The 21283-nt window shown below is 36.3% G+C and overlaps 1 protein-coding gene across 1 annotated transcript; it reads right to left on the reverse strand.

Moving 5' to 3' along the window:
- Positions 1-1824: 1824 nt before the first annotated feature.
- Positions 1825-12231, reverse strand: LOC124867222. The gene is made up of 5 exons (XM_047363552.1): positions 12213-12231; positions 11745-11858; positions 11170-11347; positions 10866-11086; positions 1825-3025 (listed from the first exon to the last, which is right to left on the reverse strand). Exons 2-5 carry the CDS (start codon positions 11766-11768, stop codon positions 2705-2707), a joined length of 744 nt encoding a protein of 247 aa, XP_047219508.1. The 5' UTR covers positions 11769-11858; positions 12213-12231; the 3' UTR covers positions 1825-2704.
- Between the last annotated feature and the right edge of the window lie 9052 nt (positions 12232-21283).

A 21283-nucleotide genomic window follows, 5' to 3' on the forward strand; every position in this document is an offset into this window, starting at 1 on the left:
ATGTGGCAAATTATTTTAAGAGACACTGAAAGGATGATCACCACGAGACTTTATGTTAGATTTGCTTTCACCCGAAAAAAAAAGAGACATTTGCAGTTGATTGTTTCCTGTGATGCACAGAGACGAGCCCCAGACATTATGCATGGATAAAATGAAGGTTAACTAAAAGCAGGAAAACCTAAACTTAAGAGATTGTTTATTGTGGGAATAATAAAGCTGGTGTACAGGTATACAGGTACATCTAAAAAAAATTGAATATCATAAAAAAGTTTCATACTTTTTGTCACTCATTTCAGAAAATATATTTAATAAATTTATTATACAAAGAGTAAAATATTTTAAGCTCTTTATTTCTTGTAATTACGGCTTACAGACAACAATAACCCAAAATTCAGTGTCTCCAAAAATTGTTACATAACACCAATAAAAAAAGCATTTTCAATGTATAAATGTTCTGTAATGGCCGTATTATGGCCTACACAATCATCGGGAAGACTGCTGACAGATGTCCAAAAGACAGTCATTGGCTTCACAAGGAGAGTAAGGTCATTGCTAAAGAAGCTGGTTGTTCACAGACTGTTGTATCCAAGCATACTAATAGAAAGTTGAGTGGAAGGTAAAAGTATGGTGGGAAAAGGTGCACCACCAAAAGGAATATTCGCAGCCAGAGGATTGTCAAGCAAAATCCCTTCAAGAATTCAGAAGAGCTTCACAAGGAGTGGACTGAGGCTGGAGTCAGCGCATCAAGAGCCACTACACAAACGACCCCTACACGAGTCTTCTGTTGGATAAAGACAAAACTGTAGTAACTATTTTTGGACTAAAGACTGTGCAATTAAACGTCAGCACACAGCTTCAGTTACTACAGCTAGAAATGGGTGATCAGTTCTGAAATCTGGGTGTAGTGATGGACTCAGACCTGAATCATCAGAGACACATAAAGACAATCACTAAGTCGGCCTTCTATCACCTGAAGAACATTTCCAGAATTAAACGACTATTAGCCCAATTATTTACTGCAACAGTGTTTTCACAGGTCTGCCTAAAAAGTCGATCAGACAGCTTCAGCTAATCCAGAACGCTGTTGCCGACATCCTCACTAAAACTAACAAAAAAGAGCACAGCAACCCAATTTTAAAATCCTTACACTAGCTTCCTGTCTCTTAGAGATTAGATTTTTAAATAACTTCTGTTAGTTAATAAATCACTGAAAGACTTGGCACCGAAATACATCAAGATGTTGTCCCTGTATCAAACTTCCACTTAGGTCTTCTGGTTCAAGTCTACTCTGCATCCCCAGAATCAGAACCAAACGTGGAGAAGAAGCATTCAGTTCTTATTCTCCACTAATCTGGAACAAACTTCCAGAAAACTGCAAAAATGCTGAAACCCTGATCTCCTCTAAATCAAGGTGAAAAACCATTTGTTTTGAGTTGCTTTTGATTGTTATACTTAAACTATTAACTGAGAGATCATTAATTTCAGTCTATAATCCAACTTTACTTTTCTGTATGACCCAGCAATCTATTTTTTTCCTGTTTTCTGTTCTTATATATTTTTTTGTGTAAATCTAAATTGTCTTGTTGCTGAAATGTGTTACACAAATAAACTTGCCTTGCCGCTATCTCGCGGCTCATCCAATCTTGCAAAAAAGAACCTGAATTTTTGCAATGCATTCAGGCTGGTGCGACATGAAGGCATGAGCCTCTGAACCTTTGAGGGGTATGGTCTGTTCTTCACATCTACAGACTGATATTTTATTTAAAATCAGTTTCAGGTGATCACTCAGCATACACCAACAAACAACTATGAAACCAAAGCAACTGAATGAAACTCCGCAACATTTATTGCCTTTACATTCAGAACTTCAAAATGTCAGTGTTCAATGGATTTTCATCCTGCAGAAAGTCACATATGCCTCCATCTTTCATATATTTTAAACATGTCCTGCAGATTTTACTTTGAAATTTTGTTAATACTGTAGTTAAGCCATATATAAATATCAAAAAAAAAAAAAGTACATTAACAGAAAAGCAAAAAAAAAAAATCTGCACACATTAGGTGATCCTTATTGAATGAAATAGATATTATAATTATGATAAAAACTAATTGCTTAACATGCAATAATGACAAGAAACTCTTAAGGTGACTGTTCAACTTAAAAACAATGAACATGGTTTGAGTTGAGTCATTACAGAAAACAACATTGAAGGAAAAACATATTCAGGTTGGATAAACAGCCGCTTGATCATAACCAGTGCAGCCATTAAGAAATGGCAACAGGAGACTGTCCTGCAACTAAGAATCTCTCTATGGGCACAAATATTCAGTTGTTCCTGAAAAATAACGAAACCAATCCCTCAGCAGTAAAAAGTGCAGGTCTTAGCATCATTTTCCTCACCTCTCATAAATGTGACATTTGGAGCTGCAATAAAAAGAAAAGACCTGCAGCCATTCTGCAGAGCAAGGGTTGTTGACTGAGAAAATCTACTCTCCAGAGTTCATGCTAGCAGTTCTCTAAGCCTCTGTGTACTCTGAAGTTCTTTCCCTTTGAATCTTTAGATCTTACCATTTTCTAAACCTGAAGTAACATGGGATTTGGAAATGCTGAGAAATGCAAATGTTATTTTGGCAGCATCTTAAATGACTTCTAGTCTCCTGAGTGTTTGCACATGGAAGTAGTTATGATTTTTCCCACCAACTTCTACAAGAACTCTGCTTCAAAAAGGATCCTCTCAATTTTCATCCTGACATCGGTCTTTTTCGAAGGAGACAACTTCTTGAACATTTTCACCAGGTTCATAAAGTAGAACTCATCACAGTCCTGGGGTTTGTCCATGTTCACTTGCAACATTTTGTCCCGTTTTGTCACGACCAGCTGCTGGGACGTCCCCCCTTTACCCGCACCATCGCCGTCGCTCAACCTGCCACTGAACAGAGTCCCCAACTTGCTGCTGCATCCTTCCTGCTCCATTTTGCTCTGAGAATCTTGGGGGATGTCGTCACTCTCACTGTCGTTGGTCTCCTGTGTAAAAGAGCCGCATTTTGAAAAAACGTTGACAGGTAAATGGAAAACTGGTAACAGTCTTCTCATGAATCACACAGAAATAGAAGAGCTTTTGCTTTTCAATACGTCTAAATCTGCCCTGACAGTTTATGTCATGATGATGCAGAGGTACTAACAATAACATTTCATCGCTTAAATTGACTGGTGCAGTCTAGACACTGAGACACATGGAGGTGATGGATATGTCCTTGATTCCATTTATTGAATAGATTGACAGCCACAGTGGGTGTAGGTGGAGTGACTAAGTTTCATCAGCACCTGACAGAGTTCATGCAGGTTCGCACGCAACGTCCAGCATGAGGTCAGATAGCCGTCTCCATGCTCAGATGTTGAAAGCAAGTAAATCTACAAAAATCATGAAGGTAGATGGCTGCAAGGACTGATGAACAGCACTAAACCTCTGTACTGCATGACATGGATGACTGTCTTGTTCTTGGACCATAGGGGAAAGGACCAATTCCACCAATGTTGTGGAGACACACTGGCACTACTCCTGGCATCACCTGGAGACAACCTAGCTATTTCCCGGGAAAAGTTATTCCGGACCGATATTATTGCAACACTGCAGTTTGAAAGGACTGCTGGATGCAACATTTGGTAGGCTATTATAGTTGAAGTGGCATGCAACCACACTGTGTAATTAATACACTGCCTGGCCAATAAAAAGAAGGTCACACACTCTAAAATTTCATTGGACCTCCTTTAGCTTTGATTACGGCACACATTGGCTGTGGCATAGTTTCGATAAGCTTCTACAATGTCACAAGATTTATTTCCACCCAGTGTTGCATTAATTTTTCATCAGGATCTTGCTTTGATGATCGTAGAGTCTGACCACTGAGCGAAGCCTTCTCCAGCACATCCCAAAGATTCTCCATGTGGTTAAGGTCTGGACTCTGTGGTGGCCAATCCATGTGTGAGAATGACGTCTCATGCTCCCTGAACCACTTTTTCACAATTTGAGCCCGATGAATCCTGGCATTGTCATTTTGTCATCTTCTTACCCTGATGCCCCCATCACTCTGGAACAGGGGACATCTGGACTCATCAGACCATATGACCTTCCATTACTCCAGAGTCCAAACTTTATGCTCCCTAGCAAATTGGTGCCTTTTTTTCCCAGTTAGCCTCACTGATTAGTGGTTTTCTTAAAGCTACACAGCTGTTCAGTCCCAATCCCTTAAGTTCCCTTCATATTGTGCGTGTTGAAAAGCTCTTACTTTCATTATTAAACATTGCTCGGAGTTCTACTGTTGTTTTTATTCGATATGATTTCACCAAACGTTTAAGCGATCGCTGATCACGATCATTCAGGATTTTTTTTCCAGCCACATTTCTTCCTCGAAGACGATGGGTCCCCACTATCCTTCCAGTTTTTAATAATGCGAACCCAATTTTGATAGTTTCTGCGATCCCCTTAGATGTTTTCTCTGCTTGATGCATGCCAATGATTTGACCCTTCTGAAACAGACTGAAGTTTTTTCCATGACCACGAGATGCGTCTTTCAACATGGTTGTTTAAGAAATGAGAAGCAACTCATTGCACCAGTTGGAGTTAAATAACTTGTTGCCAGCTGAAACATAAACACCCATGCAGTAATTATCCAATGGGAGGCTCGTACCTACTTAGTATAATCCAGGTGGCGACTTTTTTTTGGCCAGGCAGTGCATTACAGTGGGGAGAACAAGTATTTGATACAGTGCCGATTTTGCAGGTTTTCCCACTTGCAAAGCATGTAGAAACCATTCATTTTTATCATAGGTAGGTAAAATCCAGAAAATCACATTGTGTGATTTCTAAGTAATTAATTTGAATTTTATTGCATGTCATAAGTATCTGATACAAAACTTAATATTTGGTACAAACGGCCTTGTTTGCAATTCCAGATTTCAGACGTTTCCTGTAGTTCTTGATGAGGTTTGCACACACTGCAGCAGGGATTCTGGACCACTCCTCCATACAGATCTTCTCCAGATCCTTCAGGTTTCAGGGCTGTCGTTGGGCAATACAGACTTTCAGCTCCTTCCAAAGATGTTCAATTGGGTTCAGGTCAGGAGACTGGCTAGGCCATTCCAGGACCTTGAGATGCTTCTTACGGAGCCACTCCTTAGTTGCCCTGACTATGTGCTTCGGGACCCAGCCACAACCCATCTTCAATGTCCTTACTGAGGGCAGGAGATTGTTGGCTAAGACCTCCAGATACATGGCCACATCCATCCTCCTCTCAGTACGGTGCAGTCGTCCTGTCCCCTTTGCAGAAAAGCATCCCTAAAGAATGATGTTTCCACCTCCGTGCTTCATGGTAGGAATTGTGTTGTTGGAGTTGGACTCATCCTCCTTCTTCCTCCAAACAAGGTGAATGGAGTTTAGACCAAAAAGCTCTATTTTTGTCTCATCAGACCACATGACCTCCTCCCATTCCTCCTCTGGATCATCCAGATGGTCATTGTTAGACTTCAGACAGGCCTGAACATGTGCTGGCTTGAGACCTTGCGTGCGCTGCAAGATTTTAATTCATTGCTGCTTGGCTATTTTCCTGTAGCCCATCCCAACCTTGTGCAGGTCTACCATTTTATCCCTGATGTCCATACACAACTCTCTGGTCTTGGCCATTGTTTGTTTGATTCTTCTTCTTCTTCTTGTATTATTTTTGGCAGTTGGCAAATAACTTGATGATGTGCATTACCGCCACCGACTGGTATGGAGTGTGGTTCTTCATGGTTTTAAATCTTATTTACTATTACAACAATCAAATTCTATTTATTAATTTAGTTTTTTTGAAAAATCTGATTATAATTTTAATATGTTTGCTACCTATGTATGTTTTATTTCCAACAAAATGTCTGGTCTACCCTCTGAATGATTATGTTTTAAACTTAATAATGCTGAACTTGAGTCTGAACAAATTATTGTTTTTAATGGTTTTATATCCTCCACCCACTGCACTGCTAACAATATGGCTAATAATTCTCCTGAATATACTGATAATCCATTTGTAATTCTTTTCCCTACTTTTATTTTAAATTCTGGTATTACAAATGCTACTCCTATTTTTTCATCTGTTTTTGATGCGTCTGTGTAAATCTGGACATAATGATAGTAATTGTTTATATATTCTTGTATTATACTTGAATCTAATCTACATTTTGGATCCTTTTTCTTTTCCATCAATGCCATATCCACCACTGCTTCTGGTAACAGCCACGGTGGCACTACTGGCAAAGGCAACATTGAACTGGTTTCTTTTTCATATATTTGAAATTCTTCTGCTATATTATTGATAATCCAACCAAAACTCTTAACTTGTTTTTTTTCTTTTTCCCAGCATGGTTTTAAAATATCACGTGTGGGATGATCCGGATTATTGCTTTGTAAGTTTATCCAGTAATTTATTGCTAACTGTTTCCTTCTTAGATCTAATGGCATCTCTCCCATCTCTTCCTGAAGTGCTGCTATTGGACTGGTTCTGATTGCTCCTGTACAAATTCTTAAAGCTTGATGTTGTATATTGTCTAATTTTATAAGATGAGTGTTTGCTGCTGATCCATAAATTATACTTCCATAATCAATATTTGATCTAATTAATCCTGTATAAATTCTTTTTAATGATGTTCGATCTGCTCCCCAATCAATACCAGCCATACATCTCATAATGTTTAATATTGTTTTGCATTTATCTATGATTCTTTCTATATGTACTTTCCATATAATTTTTTCATCAAACTATATACCTAAACATTTTATATTTTTTACTTGTTCTAAAACTTGATTGTATAATTTTAGTTTGATATTTTCTCTTTTCCTTTTCTGTGTAAACACCATTATTTTTGTTTTTTCCACTGAGAATTTAAATCCCCATTGATTTGCCCATTGTTCTATTCTAATAATCTCATCCTGTATTTTCTTTTTAATAAGTTTGATATTACGACGCCTTTTCCATATAGCTCCATCATCTGCAAATAGTGAGCAACCGACTTCCTTACCAATATTTTTAAATACATCATTTATCATTATAGAAAACAATAACGGACTTATAATACTTCCTTGAGGAGTACCATTATCTATTATATATTTACCTGACAATTCATGACCAATTCTTACTTGTATTGTTCTATTTGATAAAAAATCTTTAATCCAGTTAAACATTTTTCCAGTAATACCCATTTTATTTTATTTAATTAATAATCCTTCAACCCACATCATGTCATAAGCTTTTTCTATGTCGAAAAATACAGCTACTACATTTTCTTTGTTTATTTGTGCTCTCCTAATTTCATATTCTAAACATAATGCAGAGTCATTTGTGCTTCTCCCTTTTCTAAACCCATTTTGATTTCTAGATATATATCCATTAATATTTAAATAATATGTTAATCTATTATTAATCATTTTTTCCATTATTTTACAAATATTTGATGTTAATGCGATCGGTCTATAATTTTCTGGTTTTGTGTTATCTTTTCCTGGTTTAGTTATTGGAATAATAATTGCTTCCTTGCAGCTCTGTGGCAGCTCTCCCTCCTCCCAGACTTTATTGTATAATTCTAATATTTTGTCTTTTGTTTTGTCATTAAGATGTTCTATCATCGTATAATACATTTGATCTTTTCCAGGTGATGTATTTTTTGTTTTCCTGGTTACAAAGTTCAATTCTCCTTGTGTAAATGGTTCATTTATTAATTTATTTGTATCTACATTATTTTGCATTAATTCTTTATATTTCATCTTTGTGATTTCCCTACCTTTCTTTCCTTCTTCACTAATATTATTTGAACTATGAATTTTACTAAATGTTTTAGCTAATATTTCTGCTTTTTCTTTATCTTCCGTTATAGTTGTATTATCTATTTTTAATATAGGATATCCATATTCTTTTCTAATACCCTTCATTCTTTTAATCGTTTTCCAAATTTGATCAATTTTTGTTTCTCTCCCTACGGTATTACAAAAGTTTCTCCAATATTCTCTTTTTGTATGTTTAATGATCTTTCTTACCTTTGCCTGCTTTCTTTTGTACTCAATTAAATTCTGATAAATTGGGTTACTTTTTAACATTTTAAATGCTTTATTTCTTAATTTTATTACTTCACTACAATCTTTTGTCCACCATGGCACAATATTTTTATCGTTCTTTCTTCCTCCTTTTTTATTGATTCTTCTGCAGCCTGTAAGATTTTTTTACAGATATTTATATTTAAACTATTTATATCAATTGACTCATCTATTTCTTCCAATTTCTTTTGACTTAAATATTTAAATTTTTCCCAATCAGCTTTATTAAAGTTCCATCTTTTATATAATCCTGTATTCCTGTTATTTATTAATATTCCTGTTATGATTTTAATGGGGTAATGATCACTGCCTACTGTTGTAATTTTGTCAATGTCCCACTCACAGTTATTGGCTAAACAATTTGATACAATTGTTAAATCAATCACAGACTCTGTACCTGTTTTTACATTAATTCTTGTTCCTTTTCCATCATTTATACATACCAAATTTTTTATTTCCATTATTTCTTCAATAACTTGCCCATTTTTATCATTATATTTTCCCCATAATGTGCTGTTAGCATTAAAATCTCCACACCAGACTACTTTTCCTTCTAAGTATCCCATTAATTCATCCAACAACTCGAATGATAATATTTTACATGGATTATAAAAATTTATTATCTTACATTTTTCTTTTTTATTATAAATTTCAACTACTATGTATTCTAAATTTTTACCTTTTCCTAATATCTGATATTGTATCCCTTCTTTTATAAATATTCCACATCCTCCTCCACTTCCTTCTTGTCTATCCCTTCTGATACTATTGTACCCTTTAAACACAAAATCTAGGTTTGGTTTTAACCACGTTTCCTGTATACATATAATTTCTGGTTTTTCATCATTTCCATCTATATACCCTTTAAATTCATGTCCATTAGCGATTAAACTTCTTTCATTCCACTGTAATATTATCATGTTTCTATCAGCTGGGTTCCTCCTTGCCTTCCATCTGTTTCCAACTTTTTATTAATGTTTTCCCAAGATCCTTCTTTAAACCCTAAGAACTTTTCTGCTCCTCTGACTATTATTTTAATCTTTTCTGTTTTGTGTTTAGCCTGTTCAGTGCAGTTAATGACATAAGCTATGAATAATATCAGTTTTTCCACAGACATTGTAACATTTGCCTCTGATTCTACTTTTCTTTGTTGATAATCTGGAATCCTAACTTGACCTTCATCCCTTGATCTTTCATTCTGGACATTTTTGACTGCTTCAGCATAGCTTATGTTTTTAATCATTTTAATTTGTTGGATTTCTTTTGCTTTCTTCCTTACCTCACAACCCCTGAATGTGACTCTATGTTGCCCTCCACAATTGCAAAATTTTTCCTGCACTTCTTCCCCACAATCTTCAATTCTGTGATCTTCTCCACACTTTGGACATCTTTGTTTTCCTTTGCAGACAGCTGCTATATGACCATATCTCTGACATTTATAACATCTTAGTGGTGGAGGAATGAAAGGCCTCACAGAAAAACTCAGATATCCTATTTTAACATTTTGTGGCAACACCTTTTCTTCAAAATCTATTAAAATTGACAGGCTTCCTACTCTTTCTCCATTTACACTTTTTGTCAGTCTTTTGAGATTTTTTATCTTTGCACCAACAATGCTTTTTTTTAACTTGTCTACATCTTCCTCCAGAGGAATGCCATAAATTACCCCCCCGAATGATTTTATCTTCTCCTATAATCTTCCTCTCTGTCACCGTTTTCTTGCAAATGTTTTCCACTTGTAAAGCCTTTCTTCTTTGTTCTTCGGTTTTACACACCAGTATATTTCCATCTCTCAAGACCTTCACCATTTCAACATCTCCTATCTTTTTTTTTATTTCTCTAGATAGTGAAATAGGAGTCAGGTTCTCTTTTTCTTCTTCATTTTTTATCTTTAATATTATTTTACATTCTTCCCTTCCAATTTTCCTCCTAACTACTCTCTCTTCTTCAGAACTGTTTTCTTCCAGCTCTCTTTTTCTCCTTTGGCTGTCTAACAATTTCCCTTCTTCTGCTTTACCTCTTCCGCATCCTCTCCCTCTACTTACTGGCGTCCATTCATCAAAGTCCATATTGTCCTCCTGTGTATCCATTCTGAACCATTCACATACCAGTTTATGCCTTTTACTGCCACTTCCAAAAGTAAATAATCTCTGACACTGTGGGGTTCTAAGGATTCCGGCGTTTTCAGACCGACTACAGCCTCTCTTTCCGAGAGCACCAGGCCTTGTTTGTTTGATTGTGTGGACATGTGTCTTTTATACAGATAACGAGTTCAAGCAGGTGTAGTTAATACAGGTAATGAGTGGAGAATAGGATGGCTTATTAAAGAAGAACTAACCGGCCTGTGAGAGCTGGGACTTTTACTGGTTGTTAGGTGATCAAATACTTATGTTATAAAATGCAAATTAATTACTTACAAATCACACAATGTGATTTTCTGGATGTTTGTTGTAGATTCTGTCACGCACAGTTGAAGAGTACCTATGATAAAAAGGAAAGACTTCTACATGCTTTGCAAGTGGGAAAACCTGCAAAATCCTAAATCAATTAAAACCTTCCCCTATATTACTCTTTCCAATAATTCAGCAATTTAAAATCAAACCTAAACAAAAACCAGCTGAGTTTCTATTTTATTGTGTGATATTAATAAACCTTAAACTCAACATAAGGACATCCACCATTAGAAAGAGCCAGAGGGTAAATTGACTGGATTAATAGTCTGAAATGGTAGATTAATAACCTTACCATGAAATATGATGACATGGCTTTCTGTCTATCAGCTAGATTTTTGGCTCTGATTGTTAATGAAGCTTCATCCTGTGGTCCATCTTTGTTCTTTTGCATCTCTTGGCAGAAATCGACGTGCTGGTTGAAATCGTGCTTGCTTCCCAGCAAGGCTATGCAGTATAAGCAGTGGTAATGTGGCCGTTTGGCACAATCTAGTCCGCATTTGTGGATTGTATAGTCTGAAATATAATCAACACAAGAAATTGTTAGTAAAATAGTGAAAAACATGTTTAATTATTTCAATAGAAATAAAAATGAAAACCTCCAACATGACAGGCTCTCTTCAGGTGAAACTCTAAGTGGAGCATGACTTTGGAGCGCTTTGCAGGCTTGAAGTAGGCCGGTGAACAGAAAGGACAGTGATACAGGCCAGGGAAGCAGCAGGTCATACATTTCTCCAGGAGAGGGAAGGACATTCCTCTTTGGATGGTTATATGAAGCTTTAAAAACATAAAGGTGATTAACATCGAAACTGATTTCAAATATTGTATCTATAGAACTAAGCAAGGTTTGGTGTCCAATAGCGCTTTGAATGAAATGTGTTCTGCCTGCACACAGTTTAACAGAAACCCACACACAATGCAGCAGCATGGACGCATGTTATTCAGGATGCAGAATTCCAGTGATGTTTAAAAATTATACAAACAATCCACGTTTGCATTAGTTAGGTTGCTTGTTGAGGAGCTAGCAGGACAATAGGCAGCCCTTATTGGGTTCAATTTTAGCTTTTCAGGACAACATTTATCTAGCTTGAGGTTAATACGGGAGTCAAATATGCTACATTGTGCGACTAAAACAAGGCAAGAATCACAATTATTCGCAAGCGTATTTCATTACTTCATGAGGTTGATCGTCTTCCATGTTTTCCAAAAGTTGTCGTCTTCTTTCTTCTTCTTCCCAATTTATTTTACATGGTTGCCATCCAACTGAACGCAGCAGTACCGCCACCTTCTGGTCCGGAGTGTAGATTAGAAAGCATGTTACAGTCAGATACATCTCGATAAATTAGAATATCACTGAAACATTATTTCCGTACTTCGACTTAAAAATGTCTAATCACTACACAGAACATGTTATGTTTTAATTGTTTTAATTATTTCTGTTAATTTAGTTTAATGCCTTGATTCAGTATTCAATGGCCACACAGCTGTTCTCCGGGATCCATCCAGCCATTACAGACCCAAAAATGGCCCAAATAAATTAATATAATCATTAGCTCAAAATTGGCTCAAAATGTTGGACCAAAACCTGGAAGGACTAGGTTTTGGGAAGGTGCTACAAACATACTAAATGTTGAAGCCTTACTTCTGAGACATTAATCCTCTGATTCATTCTTCTTTTCTTCTTCTTTTTGAGATTTTTGGGCAGGTGGCATCAAACGTTTAGATGCGTTATCACCATCTACTGTGCTGGAGTGTGGGCCAGAGTATCTAATTGACCTATTTTATATTCTTGCAAATAATCCCATTTGTCTTAAAAAAATTTTAAATACTCTATTTATCATTTCACGTTTAGCTAGTACTGTATTCACTTTTAATGCTTCCATACCATACTTCCTTAATTCTTGCTTTAATTTTTCTCTACTCACCCTATATTCTTCACACTGAATTACAACATCCTTTACTGTTTCCAAATCCATTCCACAATCACATCTGCTTGGTTACCCAACATATGTAATGTTTTATTTAATCGTGTATGTCCTAATGGTAATCTTGTTATGCCTGTTTTTTCCGATATTCTCCAATTACTTCCAAATTACCTACCGATTTTTCTTTTTGAAATAGATGTCGCCCTTTGGTTCCCTCCTCCCAAAGCTGCTGCCCTTCTGATTTTACTTTGTTCTTAGTAACAGATTTTATTTCAGATTTGCTATATGCAATTTCCATAATTCTATCTTGACTTAATGACTGTTTGGATAAATGATCTGCAACTTCATTACCTTCTATTTCTTTATGAGCAGGATTCCACATGAACTTAACTATTAAATTAAATTGTAAAAGTGTAAATAAAATTTCATATATTTCATATACTAAATCTATATGGCTTTTGGATGAGAAACCCATAATCGACATCAAGGAGGACAGTGAATCTGAGCAGATAAGAACTCTTTCTATTAATGCCATCAGAATTGCAATCATTTCATCTGTAAAGACAGCTAAATGATCTGATGTTCTTTGTTTCAATATGTTTAGGTCAGGAATAAAATATGCAAATGCTGTTTTACCTGAATCTGAATCCATAGAACCATCTGTATATATTACAAGAAATGATCTTTATGTGTTCTCAATTCTATGATGTACTACATCTATCCAATTCCTCTTATCTTTATAAATGTGCATTTCTTTATGGATATCTAGATCAACATTAATGCTAGGAAACAACCAATAAGGTATAACTGAATAGGGCACAGCTGTGCTATATCTCTTCCCTTGTAATCCCATTTCCTTACCACATTTGTTTGCTGCCCAAGCAAAACAGTCTACTTTTGCCTTTCCACTTTCCCATCACTGCTGTAAAGTTTTAACTGCTGGATGTCTTTCTGCTTTATGTCCTTGAAAATTTGCCCAATAATTCATCATAACTTGTTTATATCTTAGATTCAAAGGGAGCTCTCCCATTTCCACCTGTACAGCCAAATTTGGAGAAGTTCTCATAGCCCCACAGCATAATCTCAGCGCTTGATTCTGAATTATCTCTAATTTATGAATCATTGTTTTTGCAGCCTGTTTACATACTACAAATCCATAAACTAATATTGATCTTATCAGAGCGATATATATTGTTTTTAGAACAGCTTTATCTGCCCTCCAATGTGATCATGTTAAGCACCTCATTATATTCACAACTTTCTTACATTTTCCCTCAATATATCCTATATGGTCACCCCATAAAAGTTTTGAGTCAAATAATATTCCAAGAAATCTAAAGTTACTTACTTTTTCTATTTTTTCTCCATACATTTTAAAATCAATTTGTTCAACCTTCTTTCTACTAAATACAACTGTTTTAGTTTTATCTACTGAGAATTTTACCCCCCAAGTATAAGCCCAATTCTCAACAGATTTAATAGCATTTTGTATTTTTTCACACACTAATGTTGAAAAAATGTTTTCCCCTTCGCCATTAAGCCCCATCATCAGCGAATAATGATTGCATAATATCCTGATCAACTCCGGAAAACATATCATTAACCATAATCGAAAATAATAAAGGACTTATAATACTGCCCTGTGGAGTTCCATTTTCTACTCTATATTTATCTGATCTTGCTACGCCGATCTGTACCTGAATAATTATGAGTAATCCATCCTTCCATACCATATCATATGCTTTTTCAATATCAAAAAATACTGCTACCACCACTTCCCTATTAACTTGGGCTTTTCTAATATCTGATTCCAAACATACAATAGGGTCCATTGTACCTCTTCCTTTTCTAAACCCACTTTGATATGCTGACAGCAATCCTCTACTTCCTACATAATATGTAATCCTTTCAGTTATCATTCTCTCCATAATCTTACCTAAACATGATGTTAGTGCAATGGGCCTATAATTTGAAGGATTTGTTGGGTCCTTTCCTGGTTTGATAACAGGAATAATAATTGCCTCCTTCCAATTACTAGGTAGCCTTCCCTCTTCCGTCCTCTGATTTCTGCTTAGATATTTTCATTTTATGCAGTTCGTGTTGTTTATGTGTTGTTTAGATAATGATCTAAATATTGTTAAATTTCCGTTGTACTCGTGTGTGTAAAATACATTTTTTAAATTATTTATCAAGCCATGTTTCATGTTTCAGGTTTAGGTTTTTTGTTTTTTTTTCCCAATTAGAGAGCCTCCAAACTTTTCTGAAAGTTTACTTTTTACTTGGTTGACATCGAAGCTGATCATCAAAGGAAAACCTCACAGAGGCGCCAGCAGATGGCAGTCTGATGTTAGAGAACATTCACTAAGCTCCATACAAGGCTCATCTCCAAGACCTCTCACTCATTTTAAAACTCCATTGTCTTAAATAAGGACAGGTTAAATTCATTTTTAATAAATCAATGACTAATCTGATGGATTTTGTTAGATGGAAAGTTTTTTGTACCAACTGCCATATATTATCTAACTGGCATGTCTAGATTTGAATTTAAATATATCTGATTGGATTGGATGTTTGCAGTGAATTGGCACTATAGAAATAAATTGAACCAAATTTAACTAAACAATAATTAAACATTTTTTAAACAGTTTCAAGTGTGTTAAACCTGGGTATAATTTGGAAGTGTTTTAACATAACATGCAGAATCCCTCAGGATTTTGGGACATTTATATCAGTGAGAGTGCAGCTTGAGGCTGATTTAGTATTTCAAGTGAAGACATCATCAGCTGCAAAACAAATCAAGGTCAACTGCTCACAGAGCTGCAGCTCTCTCAAACATAGTAGTTATATCTTATATAAAAGCAGCTGGAAAACAGTAGATGCCCCAGACCAGTGAGAAGCTTTCTCGGCATACAACAATGGTTTAGGGTTTCGCATGAAGCCTTAACAAATCATTTAGTGAGTAACCTAAGGAGAAATGTCTGGTGGCTTCACAGTGCCTGGAGTTCAAGGAAAAAAGGCCCATCAAGTAGATACTAGAATAATGTGTGAGATCTCATTCATATGGATATTTATCTATAACACATACTTTTTTATATTCCAAAAACTAGCACCAAGGCAGTTGAAAATCTCCTAATTCCTCTATGTCGTCTGTTTATTTTTTCAATTCAGATGTCTAGATTTCTTATTCTTTTATATTCTCAGTGAAACGCATTTGATGCCCGCTTTTTTAAGCAAATATGGTGCATATATATCCTACAGGGTGAATAACTTCATACTTATAAGTCCATTTATAAGTGTCTCCCCAACAGATAAGGGGGGATATTAATGATGCTAAGCTCGTGCAATCATTTCCTTATCAAACACAATCACAGTTCATTCAATCATTTGGCTGAGACATGTTAGAGCCTGGTGCAGAATGTTCCACGCGCTTTACGAACATTTGACCTGCTGCTAGGGATTCTTCCTCTACTTCTTACATTCAGTGTAAAAATGCACCGTTAATTCCATGCCTTTTATTTTATGAATGTTTATGAATGTTTCTCCAAAACAACATTTAACATCCATTTATCTTTTCTATTAACTTGCTTTTTTCTGTACAAGGTTAGGGGTGGGAGGTTGAGGATGGGGATGGGGATGGGGGTTTGCAGTTAGTGATGAAATACATTTTTCTAGCCTTTCTAGACAAATTAAACCATATTCACCGTCTGGTAACCTCTAACTCCAGACATTGCCTGCTTCAGACTGGCAGAATGAAAGAGAGTAAAACTATGAATAGAAATCTTGCAAGCTAAACTCAGTCCCACATTTGGCCGCTTCCACCCCTTAGTTGAGGGCTGTGGAGGGTGTAAACCTCAGCATAGTCAATATTTTGGTGTAACCTCAGGAAACTGTGTCATGGAGCAGGATGTTTCTCAAGAAAACAGAACGGAGTAAGCATGCTGGTGAAACAAACACCACGGCAACATGAATGCAAGAATTCAGAGATGCTTGTTTATTTTGTGTCTGGCATCACTGGCATGGGAATCTTGATAATAAATCTCATGATGCTCATAGAGAGGCGCACCATGGTTTATTGGATGTTATTCCTAAACCTTTGCCAATTGGATTCACAGTGCTATTATTTCTTATGTGTACAGTCATCACTAATGATAAGCCAATTTAAACAAGGCAAATTTGCAACATATACCCTATAACAAATGATAGATATTTTGTTTAATTAGTTTAAAGTTTTACAGAAATGATCTCCACACATTCTGCTTGATGTTTCATGACTGTCACTGAGGTAACGACCTCCATCTTTCTTACAGCTGGTTTGGAGAGTACAACTGTTATCATTGCTGCATGCCCCAAGGTTGACAGAAAATCAATAAGTGTGAAAAAACCAATGTAAAGCTGTGTCACAGTTTAGTCCGAGATCATGCCTTCACCGATAAGATTAGTGCAGTAATAGTCATGACGCACACATAAATCTCTCTTTGTTTCCCTGGACCAGCCTCTGAAACCTAAAATGTTTAAGCATATACCTATTCTGTCGTTTGAAGCCTCTAACAGCTATCCTTCCAGAATTGCCCAGCATCTAGCTTCATCCATCCTCTCACCAACTCTGATTAGCTTCCCTGTCCCTGCTGAAAAAAAGAATCCCCACAGCATGATGCTGCCACCACCATGTTTAGTGGTGTGATATACAGACATTCTTGATCTCACAATGGATAAATTGTCCTCTGCACTTAGCCCATCCCTTAGGGAGCAGTGGGCTGCCATTGTACGCTGCCCGAGGAGCATTCAGGGGCTAAGGGTCTTGCTCAGGGACCCAGAGTGGCAGGCTGTGTGATTCGAACCATGATTCTTCTGGCCTCTCCGGGACACAAATGCCCTCCTCTCTAACCACTAGGCCTCCACTGTAGATGTGCAGTATAAATTCACCTTCCACCTTAAGGATCTTTGGCTGCCAAAAAGTTTCATTTTAGTTTCATCTGACCAGAGCACCTTCTTCCACATGTGTGCGGTGCCCTCTCTGTAGCTTGTGACAAATTGCAAACAATGCTTTTTAAGGCTGTATTTCAATTATCACTTTGTTCTTGCCACTCTTCCATAAAAGCCAGACTTATGGAGTCCATTACTAATGTTTGTCCAGTTGACAGATTATTATACCTGAGCTGTGGATTTTTGCAGCTCCTCCAAAATTACAATGGGCCTCTTGGCTTTTTCTCTGATTATTTCTCTCCTTGCCCAGCCTTTCCATTTAAGTGGACTGCCATGTCTTGGTAGGTCGGCAGTTGTGCCGTCAGTTGATGGACTGGACAGTAGATAATCAAAGGTTGGGAAATTGTTTAGTAACTTGACCCTGCTTTAAACGTCTCCACAATGTTTTATCTGGGCTGTCTGCTGTGTTCCTTGGTCTTCACCTTGTGGTTTGTTCACTTATGTTCTCTAGCAAACCTCTAAGGCCTCCACAGAATTTCAATTCAGTCAGTCAGTCAGTCATTTTCTACCGCTTATTCCATAGTGGGTCGCGGGGAAGACTGCTGGAGATAGGCACCAGCTTCCCCGCGAATTTCAATTCAATTCAGTTTAATTTATATAGCGCCAATACAACAAATGTTGTCTCAAGGTACTTCACAAAGGGTTTGGAATGGTATAGGGTTGTTGGGGAGGTTAGAGTAAACTACTGAGTTTTAGAGTTTGGCCATTTTAGAATGGGCTATGTGTAGAGGTACTAAGTAAAATAATACACTGATAAAGTGTGTCCATGTAGAGCCCACTGATGGCCATTGTTATACTAAAAACCACAAGGATTGGGCTACCTCTTTCTGTCAGACTGATTATAACCAATGGAAAAGAGAAGGGGTCGCACAGGTAGCAGAACACAGAACACCTGGATTTATACTGACAATAAGTTACACATGTGGGATCTATTCACTGATTAGGTAACGACTAAATCTATATGCTTGCACCTGGTTTTATGTAGACGTATCCGAGTAAAGGGACTAAATACAAATGCATTGCCACACTTTTCAGATTTGTATCTGTAAAACAATTTTTTAAATCACGCATCTTTTTTCTTCCATTTCAACAACAATTTACCACTTAGTGTTGGTCTGTCGCATAAATTGACAAATGAAATGCACTGAAGCTTGTGGCTGAAACAGGAAAAACTGGGAAAAGGTTTGAGGGGTTTTCATTTTCAAGTCACTGTAGTCAAAGCCTTGTAGGTTGAATACACAATAAACTCAAATGCATCATGCACTGAATTTAATGTCAGTGCATGATGTATAGTTTTTTCTCTTGTTTTTATACTATGTATAACTTAAAGGGATTTATTTTGTACAGCGCTTTGTGAATGTGTGTCTGTAAAAAGCTCTTTATAAATACATTTTACTTACTTACTTAACTTTAAATTTTTTGTATTTAAAAATTATTTGTTGTGATAAAACATTTGACATCTCAGGTTTCAATTATTACAACTAAATTAATCTGGAATATGTAATATATACTCATTAGTTTACTATTAGGACTGTGTTAGTTTGTTATAAGAAAAAGCTTCGTGAATGCTTAAAGAACACAACTAATGTGATGCATGTGCAGCTTCCAGGAAGATAGTTGGATAAACTGTCAAACCATGGTCAGCATACAGTACGGTAAATGACCTGCTGCAAGGAGTAGTAAAATGAGCATGAGTGACAGGCTTGAATGGATGGAAATTCATTGAAAGAAAAATACAAACCTTGTAATATCTTCAACATATGCATGAAAGACATGATTAGCCCCACTTGTTAACCCCTAAGTAACAAGAATCACTCAGTCACGTTAGTAAAGGTGACAATATTTATCTTATGATGCTGGTTTAGAAAACAAAGGAAGCAGTTCATATGACTTGCTGCTGATGCACAGGAAACATTTAAGACGACCTGAATTACTTATCTTTGGTTAGCTCATGTGACGCATCAGATTTTGTTTAGGATTTGTCAGTCAGGACCGTATCCGATCACTCAGGGGCATGATGCGGATCCTACAACATCCAAGGCTTAGCCCAGCTCAAAAACACAAAGCAATTTCATTATTTAAAAATTTCATTAGAATATAGCTCTTGTTTAAGTCATTTGCCTAGGCTGGCTAATCAAATTGAACTTCCATCTAAGTTCTTGGTGAACTTTGTCTTCATTTTTATTTTAAGGTAAAATGGTTGCACACTGCAACCATTTTGTATCATTATTTTTTATTTATCAAGGTGCATCTTTGAGTTCCTCTGGAGTTACTCTGGAGTACAATTCAGTGTTTTAACAGCCTATTTGTAAACTCACCTGAACAAGTGATGAAGGAGAATATTATAACTTCTGCTCCTCGCCAGTCGTACTTATACTCAAGGGTGCAATAAAAAACAATTCATAAGAAACTGGATTCTCCATATTTTGTGCATAAATGGTAAGGCTACGTCCCTCAAAAGCCTCATATTCATTGTTTAGTTTTACATTCAGATCAGACATTACTACATATCTATACAATAAGTGTGTCATTAAATACAGCCATTAAAAAAGGAAGTTCCAATTCTAGGGTTTTATTAAGTTGCAATAAACACAGTATTTTCCAAATACTAAATTTATTTCAATCTGACCTCAATGGTGCAAACACACTAAACAAAGGCTCATTATTTCCAAATCAAAGATTAAGCCAAAATGGAAAAGGTACGTATGAAAAACAAAGTGTCCTCCATTAATCACAGGGCCACATTTAGAAGTCTTCAGGTGAAACTATTGGGGTATCCACTCCTAGGAAGATCAGCAACTGTCCAATGATTTTCCACGTCTGAATGATCTTTCTTGCCGTAAAGTCGTAAACTTCAGTTTGTGTGGAGATTTCCTTACAACCCTTCCCAGATTGTTGGGCAGCAACCATTGGCCCTCTGTCATAGCTGATGTATTTCCACCTTGACATTTTGTCAATTCAAACCTATAGACTTCAGACCAGCAACTGCCAGTAATCACAACTGCTGATTAATTAAGTACACTCGTGCTGATCAAGCAAGGGTGTATTTAGGTTTTTGCATACAGCTTTTCTATTTTTGCATTTCTTTATATAATGACCATTTGGAATCTGTTTTTGTACAATTTACATTAGATTATGATAATGTACAATCTATTAAAGACCAGGTCATCTTTATTATGACTTGATGCAAGAACCCTGTAGTTTTTCCTGTAACTGTAAATTTTATCTAAGTTGATTTACAATGTGAGGACTTTTAGACTATTTTGTTTTTCTTTACCTATATTAGCTTTCACCCTTTTTGTAGATATTTTTTGTATCTTTTATACATTCATATGCATTCTGATAGAACAATTTCCTTGCTGCAGATACAAATCTGACTAGTTTGCATAGCTATAATTTTGCCTGCTTTCTAAAAACAGTGCATACATTGTTTTCATAAATGGTTTGCCTTATTGGAATGACCTTGCAGTATCATTTAGTGAGGCTGGCTGTATTCCTTCCGTTCAAAAACAAGACATTCATATTTCAGCTCTCCAAGCCTCTTCACGAAAAAGAAAGCTCTAGAAAATTACAAGTTGTCGACAAACAAGCCTTGTTTTTCCGGTTATTTTTACTCGTATTTTTTTATTTGTTTTATAGTTTTTTGTACATTTATTTATCCACATTTTTGTTATCCCGTTTTCTTTTTCCTCCTAAACCGTGCAGTGTTTTTTTCGGTGGGAGGGGCCAGCATGGCCTGCGGGAACACTCACTCGTGATTGGTTGCTCGGTAAACCTCAAAGTGTTTAAATATCCAATCACGGGT

This window comes from Girardinichthys multiradiatus, chromosome 4 (genome assembly GCF_021462225.1).
Source record: "Girardinichthys multiradiatus isolate DD_20200921_A chromosome 4, DD_fGirMul_XY1, whole genome shotgun sequence".
NCBI lineage: Eukaryota > Metazoa > Chordata > Actinopteri > Cyprinodontiformes > Goodeidae > Girardinichthys > Girardinichthys multiradiatus.

Bases quoted from the DNA above. Each gene is read 5' to 3' on its own strand.
- LOC124867222 (XM_047363552.1), bottom strand. From the start codon at position 11,768: ATGGAAGACGATCAACCTCATGAA. The intron at 11,087-11,169 runs GTTTTCATTTTT...ATTATATTTCAG, and splicing joins GAGAGCCTGTCATGTTGGAG to ACTATACAATCCACAAATGC. The intron at 3,026-10,865 runs GTAAGGTTATTA...TCTTTTACACAG, and splicing joins CCATGTCATCATATTTCATG to GAGACCAACGACAGTGAGAG.